Here is a 19,228-nt window from a genome sequence, read left to right on the forward strand (position 1 = left end):
GCTATCATTTCCCTTGTAGGAGGTAGACGGCAAGCTGTAAGCTCCTCTATATACTTGACAAGCTCGTCCTCCTGTTGTGGAGTGAGCTTTTGTTGTGCAATCGCCTTCTCTTCACGCGATCGCATCTCGTGTCGATATTTTCAAGACAGGGTTGAGCACACAACCTTATGTTTTTTAGCCAGCGCTGTCCACGGGATCTTATCACATGGTATCATAGAGTCTATCTCTTCAAAGGCAGATTTCATAGTCATTGTGGTGTTGAGTAATTGTACAGTGAAGTATGGGTACAAAAAGGTGGTTCGGCGCATTACGCGAATCCACGCATTACGCGCACGGACACAGTACCCCGCTACCGCTTTCCTGCTTCCGCTGCACGACGGCAACAGATGTAAGCGTGCTTCCGCAGTACGACGACAATTGATGTAACCGTGCTATCGCGATTCGTACGAGCTCCAAGGTAACGTGCACCATGAACTAAGTACTGCTGATCGTCATCTAGTGCGGGTAGGACTTAGTGCTTGCGATTCGCAGCGCCAATGCGTGAGGTCAGGAACAATGCGTTTCGGTCTATTGCATGAGAGACTTTTGGATATAACCAGGCTTCTATGTGTAACTAACCTCATATCTCCTATCTACTGAATTGGATTTTGTTGCATCCCTGATCATTCATCCTCTTTACTCTCAAGTGTAGCGGCGTGGGCCGCTGTGGTATACTGATAGCTACGGTATAAGATAATGTAGGACTATCGGGTCGATGGAATACTGCGCTGAGTTGCCATCTAGCTAGGAGGCGAGGATATATACATGTCTTGAAACGTGCTAACTTTGAACCGTTACAGACGTGTGGGTCAGGGCTTATATATGACTGATACCGCAACAAGTGTTGACATCCACAACATCAAGCAATTCGTTCACACGTCTCTATCAAAGGGTTAGCGCTTCTAGTGTTAGCTCCACCAACAGTAGCAACCGAAAGACTTGTTGGAGTTCCGACATTGCCGTACCAGTACACGGAATCAAATAGCTTCGACCTTTCTAAGCTCACTGGGGTTATTGTGGACAAACTGGAGCGACTAACAACGACGGTGCTACACTCATTCCACCCAGTCTGCTGGATTATGGTTTCACCTTTGCTGCTGACTTAACAGAAGCAGCGGGCAGGAAGATTCCCATTTCCGAAGCGTCTCAAGGATCTCCTAGTGAAGTGTTTCTGACACTGAGTAGTCCGAAGGCTTTCCACGATGCAGCGGGTCGTCCGACATCAGAAGGCTATACGTTGCATGTTAACACACACACTATTACGATAGTTGGAGCAAGCCCACTTGGAATATGGTGGGAACAAGGTCTATCCTTCAGCAGCTTGCGCTGCGTCACAACTTCCCTGCTGGATCATACACAGATGCCCCAGGATGGAAGACGCGCGGTATCTTGGTGCGTTTCCCACTCCATTCGCTCGATATACTATTGATACCACATCATCTCGCTGATTCTTTTTAGTTGGATGCCGGTCGACACTACCACCCTCCGCAATTTCTGATCGAGACCTGTGCGTACCTGTCATTCTTCAAGCAGAACATGCTTCATCTGCACCTGAGCGATAACATGCTCAATCTTTCCCCTCCAACCTCGAAGTCACAACTCTATGATAGCTATGCTGCTTTTCGGCTAAGCTCAAACGATCCTCAGCTCGCGGGTCTAGCAAAGCCATCGAACGAGACCTATACAAAAGACCAGTTCGACCTCATACAACGCCGCTGTGCTGCTCGTGGCGTCACTATCATACTAGAACTTGAGGCTTCAGCACATGCGCTTCCAATCGTGCAATAGAAGCCTCAATTAGGTCTTGCAGAGGATTTGACTAAGCTTAATATTTCGCATCCTGAGACAATACCTACAATGGGGTTGATTTCCTTGGTTCCACTCTAAGGTCGTACATATCGGAGCTGACGAGTATTCGAGTTCTTCCTTCACTGATAGGTACAGAACTCATTGCATGTATAGACAACACCTTTGCTAAGCCATCGCTACAGTCAAGTCGTCTCGGACTACACACGTCTTGTTAATGAGCTATCCTTGATGATCAAGAGGCTCTCGGGCAAATCTGTCCGTCTCTGGGGTACCTTTCCACCTTCTCGCGGCGCTGTTATCGATAAATCCATTTCCATCCAACATTGGACCTTCAACGAGACCAATCCCATGTTCGACTTGATTGCGAACGGGTACCAGGTTCTTAACTCAGATGAAATGTTCTATTTAGTCGGCAAAATACAAGTCGTTTATGGCATCACGGTAAACCTAACACGGGTGTTCCATGGCTTGCCGTCCGGCAAGCCATGGGCACCTAATATCTCGACGCAAGGAACGCTTCCAATAACACTCCAAGGGACAACAGTGCACTCTTGGGACGTATAGCCGCACTTTGGAACGACTTTGGTCCCAACGCGACTACCTACTCTGAAGCTTATTATACCTTACGAGACGGACTTCCGACACTGGCGGACAAACAATGGGGTGGGTCTCTTTTGCAAAATGAATACGAGTCCGTCTTGCCCATCCTACCAGCAAACATTCCAGGCCAGAACCTTGATAGAAAGATCGCATCTGTTACTTGCGAGTTCTCCAACTTTAACTTCACCTACGCGCAAGCTCTCGGCCCTCAAAAGAACGAATGGACGACCATCAAGGACAAGTCTGGAAACACTTACGACGCCATTACAAATTGTCGACTGAACGATGCATTAGTGCTCGAGCGAGGTTGCGTATTAGATACGCCTCTCTGTTCCAAGGGTCGAAATTTTACTCTGACATTCGCCGTCAAGATGTCCTCTATCGCGGGGTGGCTGGTTTTCACCGGTGCAGATAGCCATTCGCGCCTTGAAAAAGACAAAACTACGCTTGTTTCAGGCGGGAACGAATATTTTGTGAACTACAGCTTCTCCGTTGGAGTTTGGACACAGGCGAGCTTGATAAGAGCAGGTGAGCGGACACTGTTGAAGGTGGATAACGGATCGACGTACGAGTTTTTGGCCGATGTTGGTCTGTATGGGGTACAGAAAAGAACAGCACCTATAGCCATTGAGGCACCCTTGGCATGTATTGGAGGTGGGAGTGGTAGTGGACAAATACACAGTCTAGTACTCAATACCAACATCGCGTAGTCGGTCGCATGCACTACAATCTCCGTATCACGTAGGTTCTGAAATCTGGTCAGTGCTTCCGGCTCTTTACTTGTGTAGCGAACCATGTGTCGTTGTTGTTCACCAGCTATCGTGGCGCCATAGATTGCACACGATGGTCCATAAGGACCCATCGTCGTGTACTATATACTGGGGTGACAGTTAAGGTAGCGACTATCTAAACTATCGCTGGTCGCGCTAGGGACTATTATGCTAAGTAGTAGCTCTTAGCAGGACTACCGCCTAGGGATAATAATTTCTTGGCGGACTATTAGTCACGTAACGTGGTTGTCTGATAGGCCAGCGCTTGCTGTCGTGTAGCTTTGCACTCTCAACAAATAAAAAGGTCTAGTAGCTAGCGCTGTAGAGACAGGTTGTAACACCTTCTTGCACTCTGTACAATTACTCTGTTAGCGTTACGCTGGCAAAAAGGTCTAGGGTACCTTAGGCCTGGGTCGTGGTCGGGGCGGGGTCGCACAGGTAACAGGTCGTGGTTAGGTTAGGTTTGCTCTAGCGTGGGTTATGGTTAGGTCAGGGTTACGAGTTGTGGTTAGGTCTGTGGGGCACCTGGGTCGCCAAGTCGGGTTAATTATCACAGCTTATCATTGCACGTCTAATTGGCTAGAGGCAACCTAACTACAACCTGTGGCCAAGCAACTCTAACCTAACCACAACCCACTTGGCAGGCTCTTAGTGCGGGTTGTGGTTGGGTTGGGGTTAGGTAGTCACGTGACACGACCCAACCCCGACCCAACCACGACCTTTCTGCCAGCTTAGTTAGCGTAAGCCCTTACAAGGGTGTTCCTCATGTCTTGTAATACCTATCCGCTCAAGTTCCCTATATGGAGATAGGTGGTCTAAGGGCTAGATTTACTGTAATAGGAAGCTTAACCCCTAGGACCTATTAGTCTACTGCATGCCCCCAGTAGCTGCGCCTTGCTAGCCTAATCTAGGGGGATCTATGCGAGGCCGGCAGCGTTAAAGGTAGGCTCGTTACAGTTGATTAGTATTATATCTAACGGTTGAATTTAGCCGCTAGTTTGTGTCACCGGACAGGCCCCTTAGATACGATCGGCATAAGTCTGCCCGAATATCAGGGACTAAAAATCACCAGCATAGTTCGCTATGAGCTACACCGACGGGAGCATTTGAGTAATACTTAAATGTCCCAAAGTATTCAACGTATATCCGAAACTTGATCCGGGAGGTCATCCATACCGTCTCACTTCTATTCTGTTCAAGATTTTCCATTCGCATGCTTCTTTCGGGCGGCAAAGCAGAGCACACCCATCTCGTAATCGAGAATCGTCATGTCAGCCTCGTTCACCAACCCAGTGGTATGGGAAGACCTACCGGATATGGAGGTTATTCGTGTCGACAGTGTCTACTACATGAGCGCGTCTTCCTTCCATTTTTCACCTGGGGCGCCCATTCTCAGATCTTACAACCTCGTCGATTGGAAATATGTTGGTCACTCGATCCCGACACTGCCACCCACTGAACAATTCTCCCTCAATGAACGACGACCTATGGCGTACGGGAAGGGCGTATGGGCATCAACCATGAAGTATCGCAAGAGCAATGGGCTTTTTTATTTCTATAGTGCCATTCAAGGCACGAATAGTACGTATATCTGGACGGCTGCATCTCCCTCGGACGTGTGGACTGCCCATTCGCCAATTCAGAGATTCTATTACGACCTTGGGCTCTTAATCGATGATGACGATACTATGTACATTGCCCACGGAACTAGGACGATCCAGGTCGCACAGCTTTCCCCGGATGGACTAGCGGAGGTCATCAGTAAAGTAAGTGCTAGCTAATACGGTCTTTAGCTTATACCGATCAGTGCTGACATTTCTCATAGGTTGTGTATTCCTCAGACGACTATCTTGAAGGAGCCCGCATGTACAGGATACAAGGCGCGTACTATATCTGGCTCACCAAATCCTGGGACACACAAGTCGTGCTGAAATCAACGGGTGGTCCTTTTGGGCCCTATGAAGCACGGGTTGTCATTGCAGAGATGCGTTCGCCACTTCCAGGCGCTGGGCCTCCACACCAGGGGGCGCTTGTTGATACTCCAGACAATCGGTGGTACTACATGTCATTCACTGATGCCTTCCCAACGGGACGTGTTCCCTTGCTGGCTCCTGTAGTCTTTGACACAGAAGGTTGGCCGGTCGTAACGGGAGAGTACACAGACTCTAAGGGATCATGGCTTCTCGAATATCCACAGTTGGCCCCCGGGTCCGAGACCTCTTCCACACAAGTATCGCGCCCCACGAGACACAACTTCAGTCAGGATACACTGGACCCTTGTTGGGAGTGGAATCACAATCCTGATGACTCGAAATGGGAACTCAAAGATGGTCAGTTGATATTGGAGACAGGATCAGTGACTCAGTATCTGCATTGCGCTACTAATACACTTACACTCCGCACAATCGGGCCGGGCAGTATATGTACCTTCCTAGTCGATGTCTCTATGCTGAAGGATGGAGACAGGGCTGGGATATCTATGTTCCGCGATGAGAGTGCTTACATTGGCGTTCATATCGATGGAGACAAACCTCGCATTGCATATGTTGAGGGCATTAAGGTTGGCCCCACTGACAAGGCCATTGGCTGGTTCAATGGCCGTCCTGCTGCTCTGGACTGGGAGTGTAAGTCTGCTGGGTCAGTGGAAGCAGAAACACCACTAGCAAGCAGCCGCTTGTGGTTACGCATAGTCGCGGACTTGAGAGCCGCATGGGTGGCTGGATACGAAAACGTGACCAGGAAGGCCACGTTTCATTACAGCTTTGATGGGGTAACATTCATGCCGCTGGGTCCAGAATATGCATTGAGTCGGTCTACAGCAGGCTTTGTAGGATACCGTTTTGCACTATTCAATTTCGCAACAAAAGCTCTTGGTGGAAAAGTCAAGGTGCAACACTGTGACATGGAGGTTTGGAATCCTAGCATGTAAAGATCTTAGGTTAGAAGAGCCTTTATGGAAGAAGCTCAACTACTATCATAAACATGCTATACAATATTGAAAATAAAAAGCTAAAGATAAGATTTTAAAATAGCTGTTAAGACCCTTTCATCGATACCAGTCTTGATGGCTCGGAGAGCTTTCCAAATAGTACAGACATACGAGGTAGCTTAGGTTGGTTTTCGGGTGCGTGATGCCGGAGGAGTATAACTTGAAGCACGGGTAGTCACACAGTAGACTGGTCTTGCTCCGATACTAGGGAAATAGGATACTAGGTTGAACATGATGGTCTGTAGGAGCCCATCATGGATAGCTATATACGGTAGAGGCTCGAATCGCTCGAGTCGAGCCAGTCGAGATGATCACGTGACCCGTGTAGCACATTGGGAAACGGGCAACCTCGTGGACCCGTGCCGCACCAATTACCTTAATTACATTTGGACCAGTCATAAGGAGTGAACTGGCCTCCTGTGAGACATGGTCGTGACATTAACCTAGGACAAGGGTGCGCTCTTATACGGTGGGGCATTCGACTGTTCAGGGGTGCGCGATGTCGCATATCAGAAAGCCATGCTGCATCGGGTCCTAAGTTAGGCTTAAGGTTCACCACGTGCAGCGTGTCCCAATAGTGCCGATAGCTCGCAGCCTGAGTCTTCGCGTGCGATTCCGCGCGTCCACTCTTTACATCTTCCGCCGCGTGCTAACTCTTCCTGGCATCATGCTGTAATCACAGTTTGCATGTGAATGTGTTGCAGTAAATGCAATAAGTGAAGGTGTAACCGCGCAGGGCAGTAAGTCAGGGGTAACCGCGCAAAGCAGTAAAATCAGTATATCTTGTTGTTCTTCTTCAGTGTTCTGTCTCTTTCACCGGCCATCAGGGTCTGTTTACATGACGTATCCGTCGTTCAGACAGAAAGTGCTGTTGAAATAGGCAAGAGCACTGCACCAGCACACGTGGCAGACATGACCTCTTCGCTCCATAAACCGTCACAGAATGAGACGAGAGACTCTAACGCCAGACCACTCCAAACACTAACTAACTACATCAAGTCTATGCGTGGCGCTGCACGCTGCACGCAGTTGCAGCGCAGTGGCTTCCAGTCGATAGGTAGAATTGTGCATTCAAAGGAACGACTTGCGCCCCAGGATACCACGCTCTGCACCTAAATTACGCATCGCCCGAACGGAAAAACATATGGCAACGTCCGCATAGAACAGTTGTTCTTATGAATGCTATCCGACATGGGTTGAGTGCCCGCCTTCTCAGGCTACACTGACGTACAGCCGTCCCAGATTGCTAGCCCGGCCATACAACGACTCCCCATCTCCCTCCCTCTGACTCGTAGCTCGCACTACTACAACATACTCCCCAGCCTCTTCGTATGTAAATTGCATTTTCATAGTGACAGTCTCAGCCGGCTCGGCCACTTCCTTGAGCACAAAGTCGCCCGTGCTATAGAAATCCCACTCCACAGCAACGATCTTGCCTGTACCAGGTGGTGCTACCGCGACTGCTATAAGAACCACATCTTGTCTTACGGAACCCGAACCATCGCTCGATATGGAAACATGTACCGTAGGCTGAATGCCTCCCCGCTCGACCGCAACATCTGGTATCTTAATACTATTGTCCTCCCTCAATGTGTAGTTGGAATTAGGGGCAGGAGCGACACCCTGTTCAACCCAGTCACTTAGGTCTCTCAGCGAGTGCTCATAGATGCCTGTATAATCGACTAGTAGATTTTGGTCGGCCTTTAGCGGTGGGCCTTCGTCGTGCGCGGCGTGGTCATTGTACCACAACCTGTAACTGTCGGTGAAGTCCCCTCCCAAGCTCTGCTCAACTTGCAGGCGGTACCAGTGCGCCCACCATGGCAGCGCATCGATGTCCATAAGATTTTGTAGTACTATCAGCTTGGCCTTGATGCTGCCAGAGAGGTTGGCATTTCCTGCCGAGCTTGCCGCGAGGATGGGTGCCGCGATTAGAGGGCGCTGTGGGTAAACTGACGAGCCGTCAGCGGTGCGGAACTGATCATAGCCAATGTAACCACGGTCTTCGGAAAGAGGGGGAACTTGATATCTATACCATGCGTGCATAGCAATCCATTCTCGGTTTGACAATCGAAGCGTGGCATTTGGTGTAATGAACGGGTAAGAAGAAGCGTTGTTGTTAGAGGATTCAATACCTCCGAAGCTTGCAACAGAAGTGGTGGAGTTGAAGCGGCCGAGAAGGGTTCCTATCATACTTTCATTGGAGAAAACGGTGAAGTTGTAGCCAAGGCCATCCCAGTCAAGTTCGAATGCCTTGGCGTTGGTGAGTTTTCCCAGGTGAACGGCGATGGGCACACCTTCACTGTCTCGCTCGACGTCCAGGACCGTAGTGTTGACGTCAACGAAAGCAGCCCGAAAAAGATCACCCAAAGGACTCTGCTCCAACCCTAGATACCCATCCTTAGTCCAGAAGTTCTCAACGTAAGTTGGATCAAGACCAGTGAATGCTGATATCAGCTGCGCAAGCCTCGTACGGTTAGAAGCTGCATAAAAGTCTTCAAGGACGGCGATCGGCGCTCCTAGAAGAACAAGCTCATGCAGGATGGCTCGCTGGACTTGATTTAGACTTGCGTAGGGATCACCGTTTCCCCCAGGCCTAAGCGCAGCCTCGATCTCCTCGCTCTTGTTTTGCAGGACTAGACCCATCATCGCACGGAGCGAATGCGATATTCCCACGGATGCTGTAATAGCTTGCACCATTGCAATGCCACCATCCCACACGCCAAACGTATTTTCTATCGCACCAACGACTTGTAACGAGCCTCCGCTTGCACCGTAGATGTAGCCGAATATTCGTCGATCTGTGCTATTGGAAAAACCATAGTATTGCGATGCTACCGTCCTGGAAAATTTTGCCGCTGCGGCTTCAGCACGGTACCCATGCACGCCGGTAACTTGAACGACATATCTTCAATGAATTCAGCATATCATCGCAACCGGTATCTATGGCAGAGTTTACATACGCGTTACCATTAAGTGCGTTCCCAATGGTCCGGTCGCTGGCACTATCGTCTTGGGTCGGATACGCGGACTGGAAGAATCGACCATCCCATGCATTTTCTGGTGAGGAGTCGTTGAGCGGAAAGTAGAAGTTGAATCGCACAGTCGTGTTATCAAAGTAGCCTGAGACCTTGTGATGTGGAACTGGAGTTGTTTCGTCGGCCCTTCCGTCAACAATGGGGGACCCGTATTCCGGGTCCACACAGTCCAATGTGATCTGAAGTGCACTTTCAGGTCCATCTATGGGCTGACATTCCGGCAGTGAGGGACTTTGGGCATAGACAAAGTCAAACAGCCCGTTTCCTGCATAAAGAAAAACAGACCAGTTCTTGAAGAGCATCGCGAGAAAGTCTGGTATCGACAAAAATCTTAAGGCCTTGTAGCTCGATCTTGATGTCAATAGTGGCCTACTACGAACCGGCTAGTTGAGGTTCTCCGGTTTTGACATTCCCCAACCCCACAGCCCAAGAGTGTCAGGTACTTCGGGGTATGACCCACCGAAACCGTGAATTAGGCAATGTTTCGTACTCGTATACGCAAGGCTAGTCATACTGTCCCGGTGCTTGTTATCAATTCACCCTCCTTCAATCCTTCTCGGTACAGCTTCTCAAGTCGGTCGTGGAATACAGGGGAGACGGGCTGGTGGGTAGTGCTAAGATCATGCACCTTTCAATTGTGCGTCAGCGTGGTGTGGCCGTATTTCTTAGCCTGATCCTAGCGATGTCACATTCCTCAGAGCGAAAGTCGGCGATTACCTTCATTCCGCGTGTGTAATGGTAATGTAGGACCGCATTGTGTGATATTTGGGGGCGACATGCACGAACGCTTCGGTAGATCACGGCAGACTTGTGGCAATTCACTTGATGAAGAATTTGATGCATTACGACGGTCATATCTATATTTGACAACAGCGGGCGAACGATCGTCCCAAAATTGAGATCTATTCAGGAATATACGCCTTGTTCCTCAAGAGTTCCACAAGCTGGTCATGTGCGACACAGCCATCAAACGACCAGCTCGCTGCCAATTCCTCAAGCTCGTCCCGCGTCTTTTCCCGAAAAAGTTCCGCAAACTCATTGGTGAACGAGGAGGCCAAAAATGTCTGGATGACATTCCGGAAAATGTGCTGTTTTGTCGACCAGTGAAGCGGATATGTCTTCGTCGCCGTGGGAGAGACCGAGTCAATCCACTTCACGAGAGGATTGATGAGATTTTCAATCTCCGCGGCTTCCGATGCACCGGTCCAGTCGACTTGGGTTCGACGCTTCCTTTCCAGGAAGGGTGCAATCAGCTGCTGGTACGCCGAGTTCGGAGCTGGATGCATCAGGCCCATAAGCGCCACGTCTTTGTAAGACCACATTGACCATGGAATTCCAGCTTTTTCGTAGTTGCGCAACTGTTGAAGCATCAACATCTGGCGACAATCGTTAACAGCATCAGGATTTTCGTCATTCGGCGTCGCCCATGTCACGCCGAATTCTCCATTCCATATTGGTAGGCTGTGGTGATGTTGGTACTGGCATTTTCGCTCGAGCTGCTGATCCAATTTTTGCTTTTGCTGAGGGGTGCCACGGTAGGTTTCACCAATCGAGAAGGCCATCATGCTGTAGTCGTGGATGGAGTAGATAGTATTGGGAAGAATGCCGTGGAACGCATTGAACTCCATGCCATAGGTATTGCCGTCAATAAAAAGCATATGCTGTGGATCAACCGCTCGAATAGATTTTTCGAGACGGGTGTAGAGATTGGCCACGCGAGTTCCTTCTGAATCCGCAGGCTCGTTGAGCAAATTGTAGCCTGCTATCCATGGGTTGTCTTTGTATCTATGAGCAATCTGTTCCCATAGCCACACGACTCGGTCCTGGTGGTCTTTGTACTCCCAGAGTGCAGCGTGGCTTGTATTGTTATCGCAGTGTTGGTCCTGATTCTGGCCGCCCGGTGATGTGTGCATGTCAAGGACGGTGTAGATCTGGTTTTCGGAGCACAACCTGATGACACGGTCCAGATGCTTAAAGCCAGTCTCCTTTAAGACCCGGGGATTCATATCGTCTTCGAAATGTCGATGATTGAAGGGAAGTCGAAGACAATTGAGTTTGAGAGACTTCAAAAATGTGACGTCCTTCTCGGTGAAGAAGTGATAAAGCCACCGATCAAAGAAGAAGTCGTAATCGTCTCTGCCCATGACCTTCAACATGGCGGCTCGAACCCCAGATTCATTTCCTGAGTAACCGACCAAGAAGTTCTCCATGCTTGTTACCATTGTCAGCCTGCATCAACAGAGCGCAAACGCCTGGCACCACGTACTTGAGCCATCCTCCGAGAGCCGTGCCACGAAGGTTGACAGACTCGTCGTCGCTGTCGACGATCTGCGTCCCTTTTACGCGAAGAAATCCTTTGCTCATGTCGAATAGCAGAATTTTTGTACAATCGGGAGATGGACGTTTAGAATTGAGTAACAAGAGCCACCTTCAGCAGCGGATTTTGGCTGCAATTACTTCAACAAAACCAGACATTGGTTCGGATCCAATAAGCATGTTAGAAGCTGTCTTCGGTACAATGCAGACCGAGCTTGCCAATATTCTGGTTCTCGTGGCTTGATGGAGATGTATTTCCGAGGTGTGGTTTGTAAGTATGGCTTGGAATATTGGCTGCCGGCGTTAGCACGGCGGGGTTTCTGACGGGCTATACGCGTATTCTACGAATACGACATGATACGCTTCCGGACTCGGGCCTCGTGCATACCTTAGCAGGCAGAATTCACGACCAAAGACCTATTCGCACGTCTTTAGCCTAAATCCGAGTCGCAGGGACATGCGTCTCATCGATTCCTATCCCGGTACGACCTGGAGAGCTGCGCAAGACTACCCACTTCCCCGCAACTGTCCAGCCCGATCGTATGGGGTAGTCTGGGGATTAGGCCGACGTGACGGGCTCACCACCCGCACCTGGTCCTTCGAGTCATGCGTCTCTCGCCAGATATTTTCCTGTGCATGCGGGCACGACAACACCAAGATCCCGGTTCCCATCCCTGCTTACGCCAGTCTTTCCCTCAGCATAGATGGCATAAATTACACCATGTCTCCACTGCTCTGCAACAACTATCAAATTCCTCTTGTTCCAACCTGGGTTCACTTCCTATCGCTCGTGGTTAAGAGGCTTAGCTAACGAAGAAAACCACACCTCTCCTGCTATCATGGTGGAAGCATTGCATTCAGATGAGGTGCACGAGGTGATTGCAAAATCGCCGCCATGGTACAAGAACGGGAACCTAGTCAAGCTCTACCTCCTCCTTACTGCGCCGCTCTTGACATCTACCGCCTGGGGCTTCGATCTTAGCTTGACGAGCGGTCTTCAGGCTGTTGATCAATTCATGGACAACTTCGGCAATCCCACTGGCTCTAAGCTCGGTTTCTTCGGCGCATCAATGTCCGTGGGAGGTCTGGTGGCATGTATCCTGGGCGGTACGCTTGCTGATCGATTTGGTCGCCGAGGTGTTTGCTTTGTCGGTGCTGCTCTCGTGCTTGGCATGGCGTTGATGCAGACCTTCTCTACCAATTTCGACATGTTCGTGGGCAGCAAGATGATCATTGGCTTTGGTGGCAATCTGCAGCAACTCGGTGGGCCTGTTCTTGTTTCCGAACTCGCGCATCCGAAGCAACGTGTCTTGGTCACCTCGCTTTACAACACGTCCATTTTCATCGGCCTCATTCTTGGATCGTGGATCACATATGGCACCTATGCCATACCCTCAAACTGGTCCTGGAAGATCCCATGCTTGCTTCAAGTCATCCTCCCAGCATATCAGATGACCTTGATCTGGTTCTGCCCCGAATCTCCGCGATGGCTCGTCACACGTGGTCGAGTTGAGGAGGCCCGCTCGATCCTCATCCATTACCATGGTAATGGTGAGGAAAATCTTGTTGTCCAAGCCGAGATGCAAGACATTCTAGCAGGAGTGGAAGCAGATGCAACGCAAATGAAGTTCAACAAAGAAGGCATCAGTAGTATTCTTGGCTCCAAGGGCAATCGTCACCGGCTATGGATCTGTTTCTGGACCGCTGTTGGCTCCCAGGCGGCTGGTGGTTCTCTCATCGCCACGTATTTGCCTAAGATCCTGGATCAGGTTGGCATGAAAACCTCTAAAGAGCAGACGCTCATCAATGCTATTATCAGCATTTGCAACTGGTTGACTGCTTTCCTGGCTGCCTTTGTCATTCCTCGCATTAAGCGTCGCACCATGTTTTTATTCTCGACGATCAACTTCAACCTAGTATTCGTGGTTTGGACGGCATTGACGGAGCGCTACATTGCAACAGAGCGGAAGTCCTTCGGTATCGCTGTGGTTGTCATGATATTCGCATACAATTTCTTCCAGACCATGTGTTGGATCTCGTTGGTCATCGCCTATCCGCTCGAATGCGTCACTGCTAAGCAGAGAGGTGTCTTTTTCGCTTTCACAATGTTCATCATCAACGCCACCGCTTTCGTTACCAGTTACACCACGCCAATGCTTCTCGACAGCATGAGTTGGAAATACTACGTGGGACAATGCGTCTGGAATTGTGTTTACATCGCTGTCATCTATTTTACCTACGTGGAAACTTCAGGCATGACCCTGGAAGAGATTGCCGTGGTATTCGATGGCCATGAGGCTTTCGAAGACGCGCGAATGCACGCACGTGAGGAGCTGAAGATGAAGATGGAGCGCGATGAGATGGCTGAGGTCGAGGAGAAGGCTGTCAAACAAGCCTAGTGGCTCAGTGGAGTGTCAGTCCGTATATGTATTAGGATATGTTTTGGGCAACTGGATTCTGCAACATGTTCACGGTAGCGATGAGAAGCGCCGATTATCGTTGATGCACTCCGCAACGAGAGACTCTCTAGGCTAAGATCGATGCAAAATAAATCGAACATCAGTCGAGGCACACTGTGATTCATGCGAGTCGTCAATAAACCAACATCTATGATATGCCGGTTGCCCCCCAAAAAAAAACAAGTCACCGAACTTTCTCGCAAGCAATGTTTGCCAGTCCACCATACTGAAAAAAGAGTGGAAACGACAAAGTGGCCAGCGGTGCAGCGCGGAACCATTATCACCGGTCTACAACCCTGCTGTATTCAAGATGATCATGGTCACAAGTGAACATAGCCATGCAAGGGTATACATATAGAGGCGGAATGCCAGTGACTACTTTCATTCTTCCGGAAAAACAGGAATTGGGCGCACTGGCCAGTCACAGCCGTCATGGTACGTACTCTCGAAATTCCATTCTCCAGCCCCAACAACGTGAACTTTCCTCTCGGTCTGACTTGATGGAACAACCACTTCCATGCTCGTGAGCGGCGGTACAACAACTGTGACAGAAAGGCGAGCGCCGTCCAGAGTCCAAGAGCATCTCACGAGCCCATAAGGCGATTGGTGCGTGGAGCTGGCATGGGTGAAGCCTCCACCGAGCGTAGGCGCTGCGCGGCTCTTTCTCCAGCCAGGCTCAACGACCTGCAGGCCTGCAAGCGTCTGGTGCAGGAAGGAGGTCACCGCGCCAAGGCTGTAGTGGTTGAATGAAGTCATTTCGCCAGAGTTGATGGAGCCGTCGGGCAACATGCTATCCCAGCGTTCCCAGATCGTGGTCGCGCCTAGAGTAATGGGATACAGCCATGAGGGGCATTCGCGAGCTTGTAGCATCGAATAGGCAACCTGCACGTTACCGGTCTTGACCAATGCATCCAGAATGAAAGGCGTGCCAGCAAAACCCGTCGCAATCTTGAAGTTGTTGCGTCGTGCAATGGTGGCCAGCCGCTGCCCTGCAGCTTGTACTTGCTCAGATGTTGAGAAGAGGTCGAAGCAGATTGCGAGTGAAATAACAGTTTGTGAGTCTGATACAACACGTCCGGAGCGTGTGATATACTGTGTGGCGAACCGTTCGCGCGCTGTTGTTGCTTCGTCGGAGTATCTTCGCGCAGCTTCCGTGTCACCTAATATAGCACCTATCTTGGCTACCAAAGCTAGGCAGCGCACCAGGAAAGCGTCTGCAACAAGTATAGGATCCGACTGCCCATTCATTGGCTCATGCGGTGAGGCTGTTGGATCAAGCCAGTCCTGCAGGGAAGATTAGTACACGTGTGCAAAGGCAGGTTGCTGGCATCTTACGCCTAATTGGAATGTATCCGAATCCCAAAGTATACCATCTTCATTGCGAGGGATCTTCGTCAGCCAAGTCACCATGTTACCGTAATGCATCCGAAGGATTTCTTCGTCACCAGAATCTTCATATAGCGCCCATGGAACAAGGATGATGACATCGTGCCAGATGGCAATTGGTAGTACCTTGCCCCAGAAGCCTACGTTATTCAGCACGTCAGGCGTTACCAGGGCAGGGATGCCACCACGTTCTTCCTGATCATACTTGACATCCACCATCCAATCTTTTAACATGCCAAAGCAGTCATACAGCTTGGTAGCTGTAGGCGCGAATAAAGCGATGTCCCCAGTCCAACCAAGTCTCTCGTCTCTTTGCGGGCAATCAGTTGGAATAGAGAAGAAATTGCCTTTTATGCTCCAAACAGTGTTCTTGTAAAGCTGATTGACCAGAGGATCAGAAGAGTCGAACGAGCCTGCAGCTTGCATGTCTGTATGGCAAACAACCGCTTCTACGTGGGCCTTGAGGTTTTCCTCACTGTGTAGCCAACCGTCGACCTGACAGTACCTAAAGCCATGGAATGTGAACCGAGGAGCCCATGTCTCACCATCTGGCCTGCCGCTACAGGTATATTCGTCGAGCGCTTCACAAATACGCAGTGGCCGCCGACCGAGCTCGCCATGTTCAAGGACCTCTGCATGCCAGAGGGACACCTTTACGCCTTCAACGCCCTGGAACAGCTTGAGGCGGACATGACCAACAAGGTTCTGTCCGAAGTCGATAATGATCCTGTTAGATGGAGTTCTGATCAATGCTACCGGTTCCACAATTTCGATCCTGCGTACGGGCTCTCCCCACCCAGCGACGATGTGGATTTCGGCAGGCAAACTTTCTAAAGTCTCTACTGGCTGCCAATCTTCAGGTAAAGGTTGCTTAGATGGTCGCGACCAGTCGTGCTTCTCTAGCCTAGCGTCGTATTTTTCCCCGTTGTAGAGTTCGGCCAGCCTCGTCGGACCGAGACAAGAGAGCCAGGAAGAATCAGTAGCGAAGACGTCGTTCACACCATCTGCATAGTAGATCTCTAACTGCGCCATAAGTGTAGGAAAATCGCCCCATCTGTTGCGCTGGCCACCGAAAAACCCTAGACGACCACAAAACCATCCCTCGGCGAGGCGGAAGGCAATGCAATGATGACTATTGGATGCAGAAAGCTGGTCAGTGACGTTGTAGGTCTGGTAGCGAATATGTCTGTCGTATTTGGTCCAACCTGGCGCGAGGAAATCTTCGCTGACACGTTGACCGTTTAGCTCAGCTTCGTAGACTCCTTGCACGACTACGTAGAGCCTGGCGTCGATGATCTGCACCTGTTGGCGCGTCGTAAAATCTTTGCGCAGCAATTGCTCTGGCTGCGGGGAGTTTTCAGTTCGATTATAGGCTGCAGCAACGATCCGTTCGCATGTCCAGTCCTTGCGATACAGGAGCCCAACTTCGTACGCGGATGGAGTACTCCAAGGAGACCAAAAACTATCAATCTCGGCCCTCACTCTTACGGCGATTCTTTGTCGAGACTGGAGGTCCTCTTCGAAAGGCCATGCATTGAGCACAGCTGAGCTGGATTGAACTATCGCGCGGGCCTTGAATTGACCCCATGGCTCCGCACCGGGGTAGACATTCGATAGCTTGAGACCGCTGTGGGTGAGGTCGTAGCATTCGATCTCGAACCTGTTTTGTAGGCCATTTCCCGGTAGACTGCCTATGAACTGCCAAGATATCCTTGGTCGCGTCTCCGCACGTCCTGTTGCGTATTGAGGCTGATAGTGCTCGAAGCGGACGTTGTGCAATACGAAAGTGTCTTGCATTGCCATGGCGGAGTCGGGTCAGGTTTTGTCGGTGCTGCTTCATATCGACTGCGAGACGGAGCCCATGGGTCTTATATCATGACTAGCGCTTGAGCATAAGCTGGCACGCTACCGCACCTATTGCTGCAGCGCTTGACTACGATTGCTGAGTACGAGGATGCTCGTATTCGGCTCATGACGGGGACGTGGTGTACAATGTGCCGTTGCAGCCGGTGAGGTAACCTCGTGGCACCGGTCGGATGAATACGACTCGAGGTGTCTTGGCGGATCTGCCTGTTTTGGTAGTGGGTCGCAGCGGGTTACCGGTATCCGGAAGAGAAACAGCCGAAGCGCATCGGCGCTGGCAAAGCACGTCCCGAGAACGATGAAAGTTATAAGTCTGAACTTGAATGAAGACTGCAATGCGCCAGGATCGCTTCAATACTCAGTCACGCCAAGTCAACCAACGCTTCTTGCGCTCCATGCTACAAGCGAAAAGTTGCAAACATCCACTCTCAAAACTGAAACCCGCAGGTCCCAGCAACGAGCGGTTTGCCAAGGCTACCACCAATTCACACGTTGACAGCCTATTGCAAATGCTGACCCTTGATGGAAAGATCAGTCTTCTATCGGGTCAAGGCCGTTGTAGAACGACTGGGGTCGAACGGCTGGATATCGCTGTGCTCAACATAAGCTACAGGCTGCAAAAGCAAGCATGAGGTATCATTTTTCATGCTGACCGCTCATGATAGACGTCAGATGGGCCCAATGGTTTGCGTGGCTACTCATTTTTCAGATCCGGTGAGTGACTGGTTGTCTTCTGCCTTGACCTAACCTCTATGACACCAATATTCAGGCCCAAACATCGTCCAGGAGCGGTATAGCGCCATGCTGGGGTAGGGCCAAACATCAAGAACCGCAACCCCCAATCATCATCCTAACCCTAGCCGCCTGCAACAACGCATGGCAAGCCCAGCACCCATTGCAAAGCTGCCCAGCTCAACCAGCTCTGCACTGCAATGCCCCAGCCTCAAAACAAGCAAAAAGAGAGAGAAGAGAGACAGAGAGCGGGGAGGTTTGCGGGCATGGAGTTTACGTTGGACATATGGAGCACGTGTATCAATAAGTGTAATGGATGAGCGCCCTGCCCCCAATATCAATACTACATGACATCTCCAAGTTATACCAAAAGTGTGACACCTACAACCGTATCCGCCCCGATACCGATGTGGTTCCTGCAGGTCTCAGCACACCGCTCCTTGTCTGTCGTGAACTAACTCCTTGTCACCTGGACAAGGGTACTTCCGATTCCCTCCGAAGGGGATACTTAATGACTCCGATACTGTAGTTTAGATAGAGTAGTTTTTCTGTATCCTTTCGTACAAGACCTATAGGTGTAGGGATTTCAATCCTAGTGTTCTCAACGTCCCAGCACTCCCATATGCCTTGTAGTGGACTCACACTTACTTTGGACATCTTCCCTACTGGCCTGCGTCGTTAAACCGACGGTGCTGGGTCAGTCAAAAGTACTGCGCGACGAGGGAGAGCGTGGAGAATCGATGTCAGTGGCCGAACGTGGTGGTACCGTTGGCAAGGACAGCAGCGCAGATAGAACAGGGGGTTCAGATTGTTCGAGAGCGGTGCGGGTACAGCGGAGAACTTGGTGGAGACTGGAAAGAGTATGCAGCGTGGCTGGGGAAACGACACAATAAGCGGCTATGGGGAGAGTTTTTCAGCAACGCGATGGTGGTTGCCATCAGGGTAGTGTTGTTCATGCAGCAGTACAACAGCTTGCAGGTCGCTGAGATTCAAGTGCCAAAAACTGGGTTTGGGTTAGGATTTTTTTTTTAGATTTTTAGCTGCAACAGGATAAAGCAGAGTATTCCATGCACAACACTATCCTCAGCTAAGCTCTGCGTGCTGTGGTTGTTGTGCTGTTGCTCCTCAAAGTTAGAGTACCGGTAGTAACAGCCTGATCTGGTAAGGTCTTGCATTCAGGTGCACTAACCCAAATAGTAATTCTGGTGACCCTGAATGAATACAACCCTT

General features: G+C 50.3%; 7 protein-coding genes across 7 annotated transcripts; 3 read left to right on the forward strand and 4 right to left on the reverse strand.

Moving 5' to 3' along the window:
• Window positions 1–411: 411 nt before the first annotated feature.
• BU25DRAFT_484073 (glycoside hydrolase family 20 protein) lies at window positions 412–3,158 on the forward strand (the record flags this gene model as incomplete). The annotated part of the gene is made up of 8 exons (XM_033711188.1): window positions 412–607; window positions 952–1,006; window positions 1,108–1,343; window positions 1,400–1,431; window positions 1,498–1,818; window positions 1,928–1,977; window positions 2,031–2,321; window positions 2,360–3,158. The coding sequence occupies exons 1-8, from the start codon at window positions 556–558 to the stop codon at window positions 3,156–3,158; spliced, it is 1,836 nt and encodes a 611-aa protein (XP_033555277.1). The 5' UTR covers window positions 412–555.
• A 1,328-nt stretch (window positions 3,159–4,486) lies between these two features.
• BU25DRAFT_355147 (glycoside hydrolase family 43 protein) lies at window positions 4,487–6,147 on the forward strand (the record flags this gene model as incomplete). The annotated part of the gene is made up of 2 exons (XM_033703551.1): window positions 4,487–4,984; window positions 5,044–6,147. 2 exons carry the CDS (start codon window positions 4,487–4,489, stop codon window positions 6,145–6,147), a joined length of 1,602 nt encoding a protein of 533 aa, XP_033555278.1.
• A 1,272-nt stretch (window positions 6,148–7,419) lies between these two features.
• Window positions 7,420–9,544, reverse strand: BU25DRAFT_435723 (uncharacterized protein; the record flags this gene model as incomplete). The annotated part of the gene is made up of 3 exons (XM_033708936.1): window positions 7,420–9,112; window positions 9,168–9,473; window positions 9,528–9,544. The coding sequence occupies 3 exons, from the start codon at window positions 9,542–9,544 to the stop codon at window positions 7,420–7,422; spliced, it is 2,016 nt and encodes a 671-aa protein (XP_033555279.1).
• Window positions 9,545–10,144: 600 nt separating this feature from the next.
• On the reverse strand, window positions 10,145–11,606 carry BU25DRAFT_355145 (glycoside hydrolase family 5 protein; the record flags this gene model as incomplete). Its single annotated transcript, XM_033703550.1, has 2 exons — window positions 10,145–11,453; window positions 11,509–11,606. The coding sequence occupies 2 exons, from the start codon at window positions 11,604–11,606 to the stop codon at window positions 10,145–10,147; spliced, it is 1,407 nt and encodes a 468-aa protein (XP_033555280.1).
• A 791-nt stretch (window positions 11,607–12,397) lies between these two features.
• BU25DRAFT_355148 (putative MFS hexose transporter) lies at window positions 12,398–13,957 on the forward strand (the record flags this gene model as incomplete). Its single annotated transcript, XM_033703552.1, has 1 exon — window positions 12,398–13,957. One exon carries the CDS (start codon window positions 12,398–12,400, stop codon window positions 13,955–13,957), a length of 1,560 nt encoding a protein of 519 aa, XP_033555281.1.
• A 441-nt stretch (window positions 13,958–14,398) lies between these two features.
• BU25DRAFT_484077 (glycoside hydrolase family 78 protein) lies at window positions 14,399–17,200 on the reverse strand (the record flags this gene model as incomplete). Its single annotated transcript, XM_033711189.1, has 3 exons — window positions 14,399–15,301; window positions 15,353–16,962; window positions 17,002–17,200. The coding sequence occupies 3 exons, from the start codon at window positions 17,198–17,200 to the stop codon at window positions 14,399–14,401; spliced, it is 2,712 nt and encodes a 903-aa protein (XP_033555282.1).
• Window positions 17,201–18,369: 1,169 nt separating this feature from the next.
• On the reverse strand, window positions 18,370–18,711 carry BU25DRAFT_254057 (uncharacterized protein). Its single transcript, XM_033701640.1, has one exon. The coding sequence runs from the start codon at window positions 18,653–18,655 to the stop codon at window positions 18,464–18,466; it is 192 nt and encodes a 63-aa protein (XP_033555283.1). The 5' UTR covers window positions 18,656–18,711; the 3' UTR covers window positions 18,370–18,463.
• Between the last annotated feature and the right edge of the window lie 517 nt (window positions 18,712–19,228).

The sequence above is a fragment of the Macroventuria anomochaeta genome (assembly GCF_010093625.1).
Source record: "Macroventuria anomochaeta strain CBS 525.71 unplaced genomic scaffold BU25scaffold_66, whole genome shotgun sequence".
NCBI lineage: Eukaryota > Fungi > Ascomycota > Dothideomycetes > Pleosporales > Didymellaceae > Macroventuria > Macroventuria anomochaeta.

Bases quoted from the DNA above. Each gene is read 5' to 3' on its own strand.
- BU25DRAFT_254057 (XM_033701640.1), bottom strand. From the start codon at position 18,655: ATGTCCAAAGTAAGTGTGAGTCCACTACAAGGCATATGGGAGTGCTGG.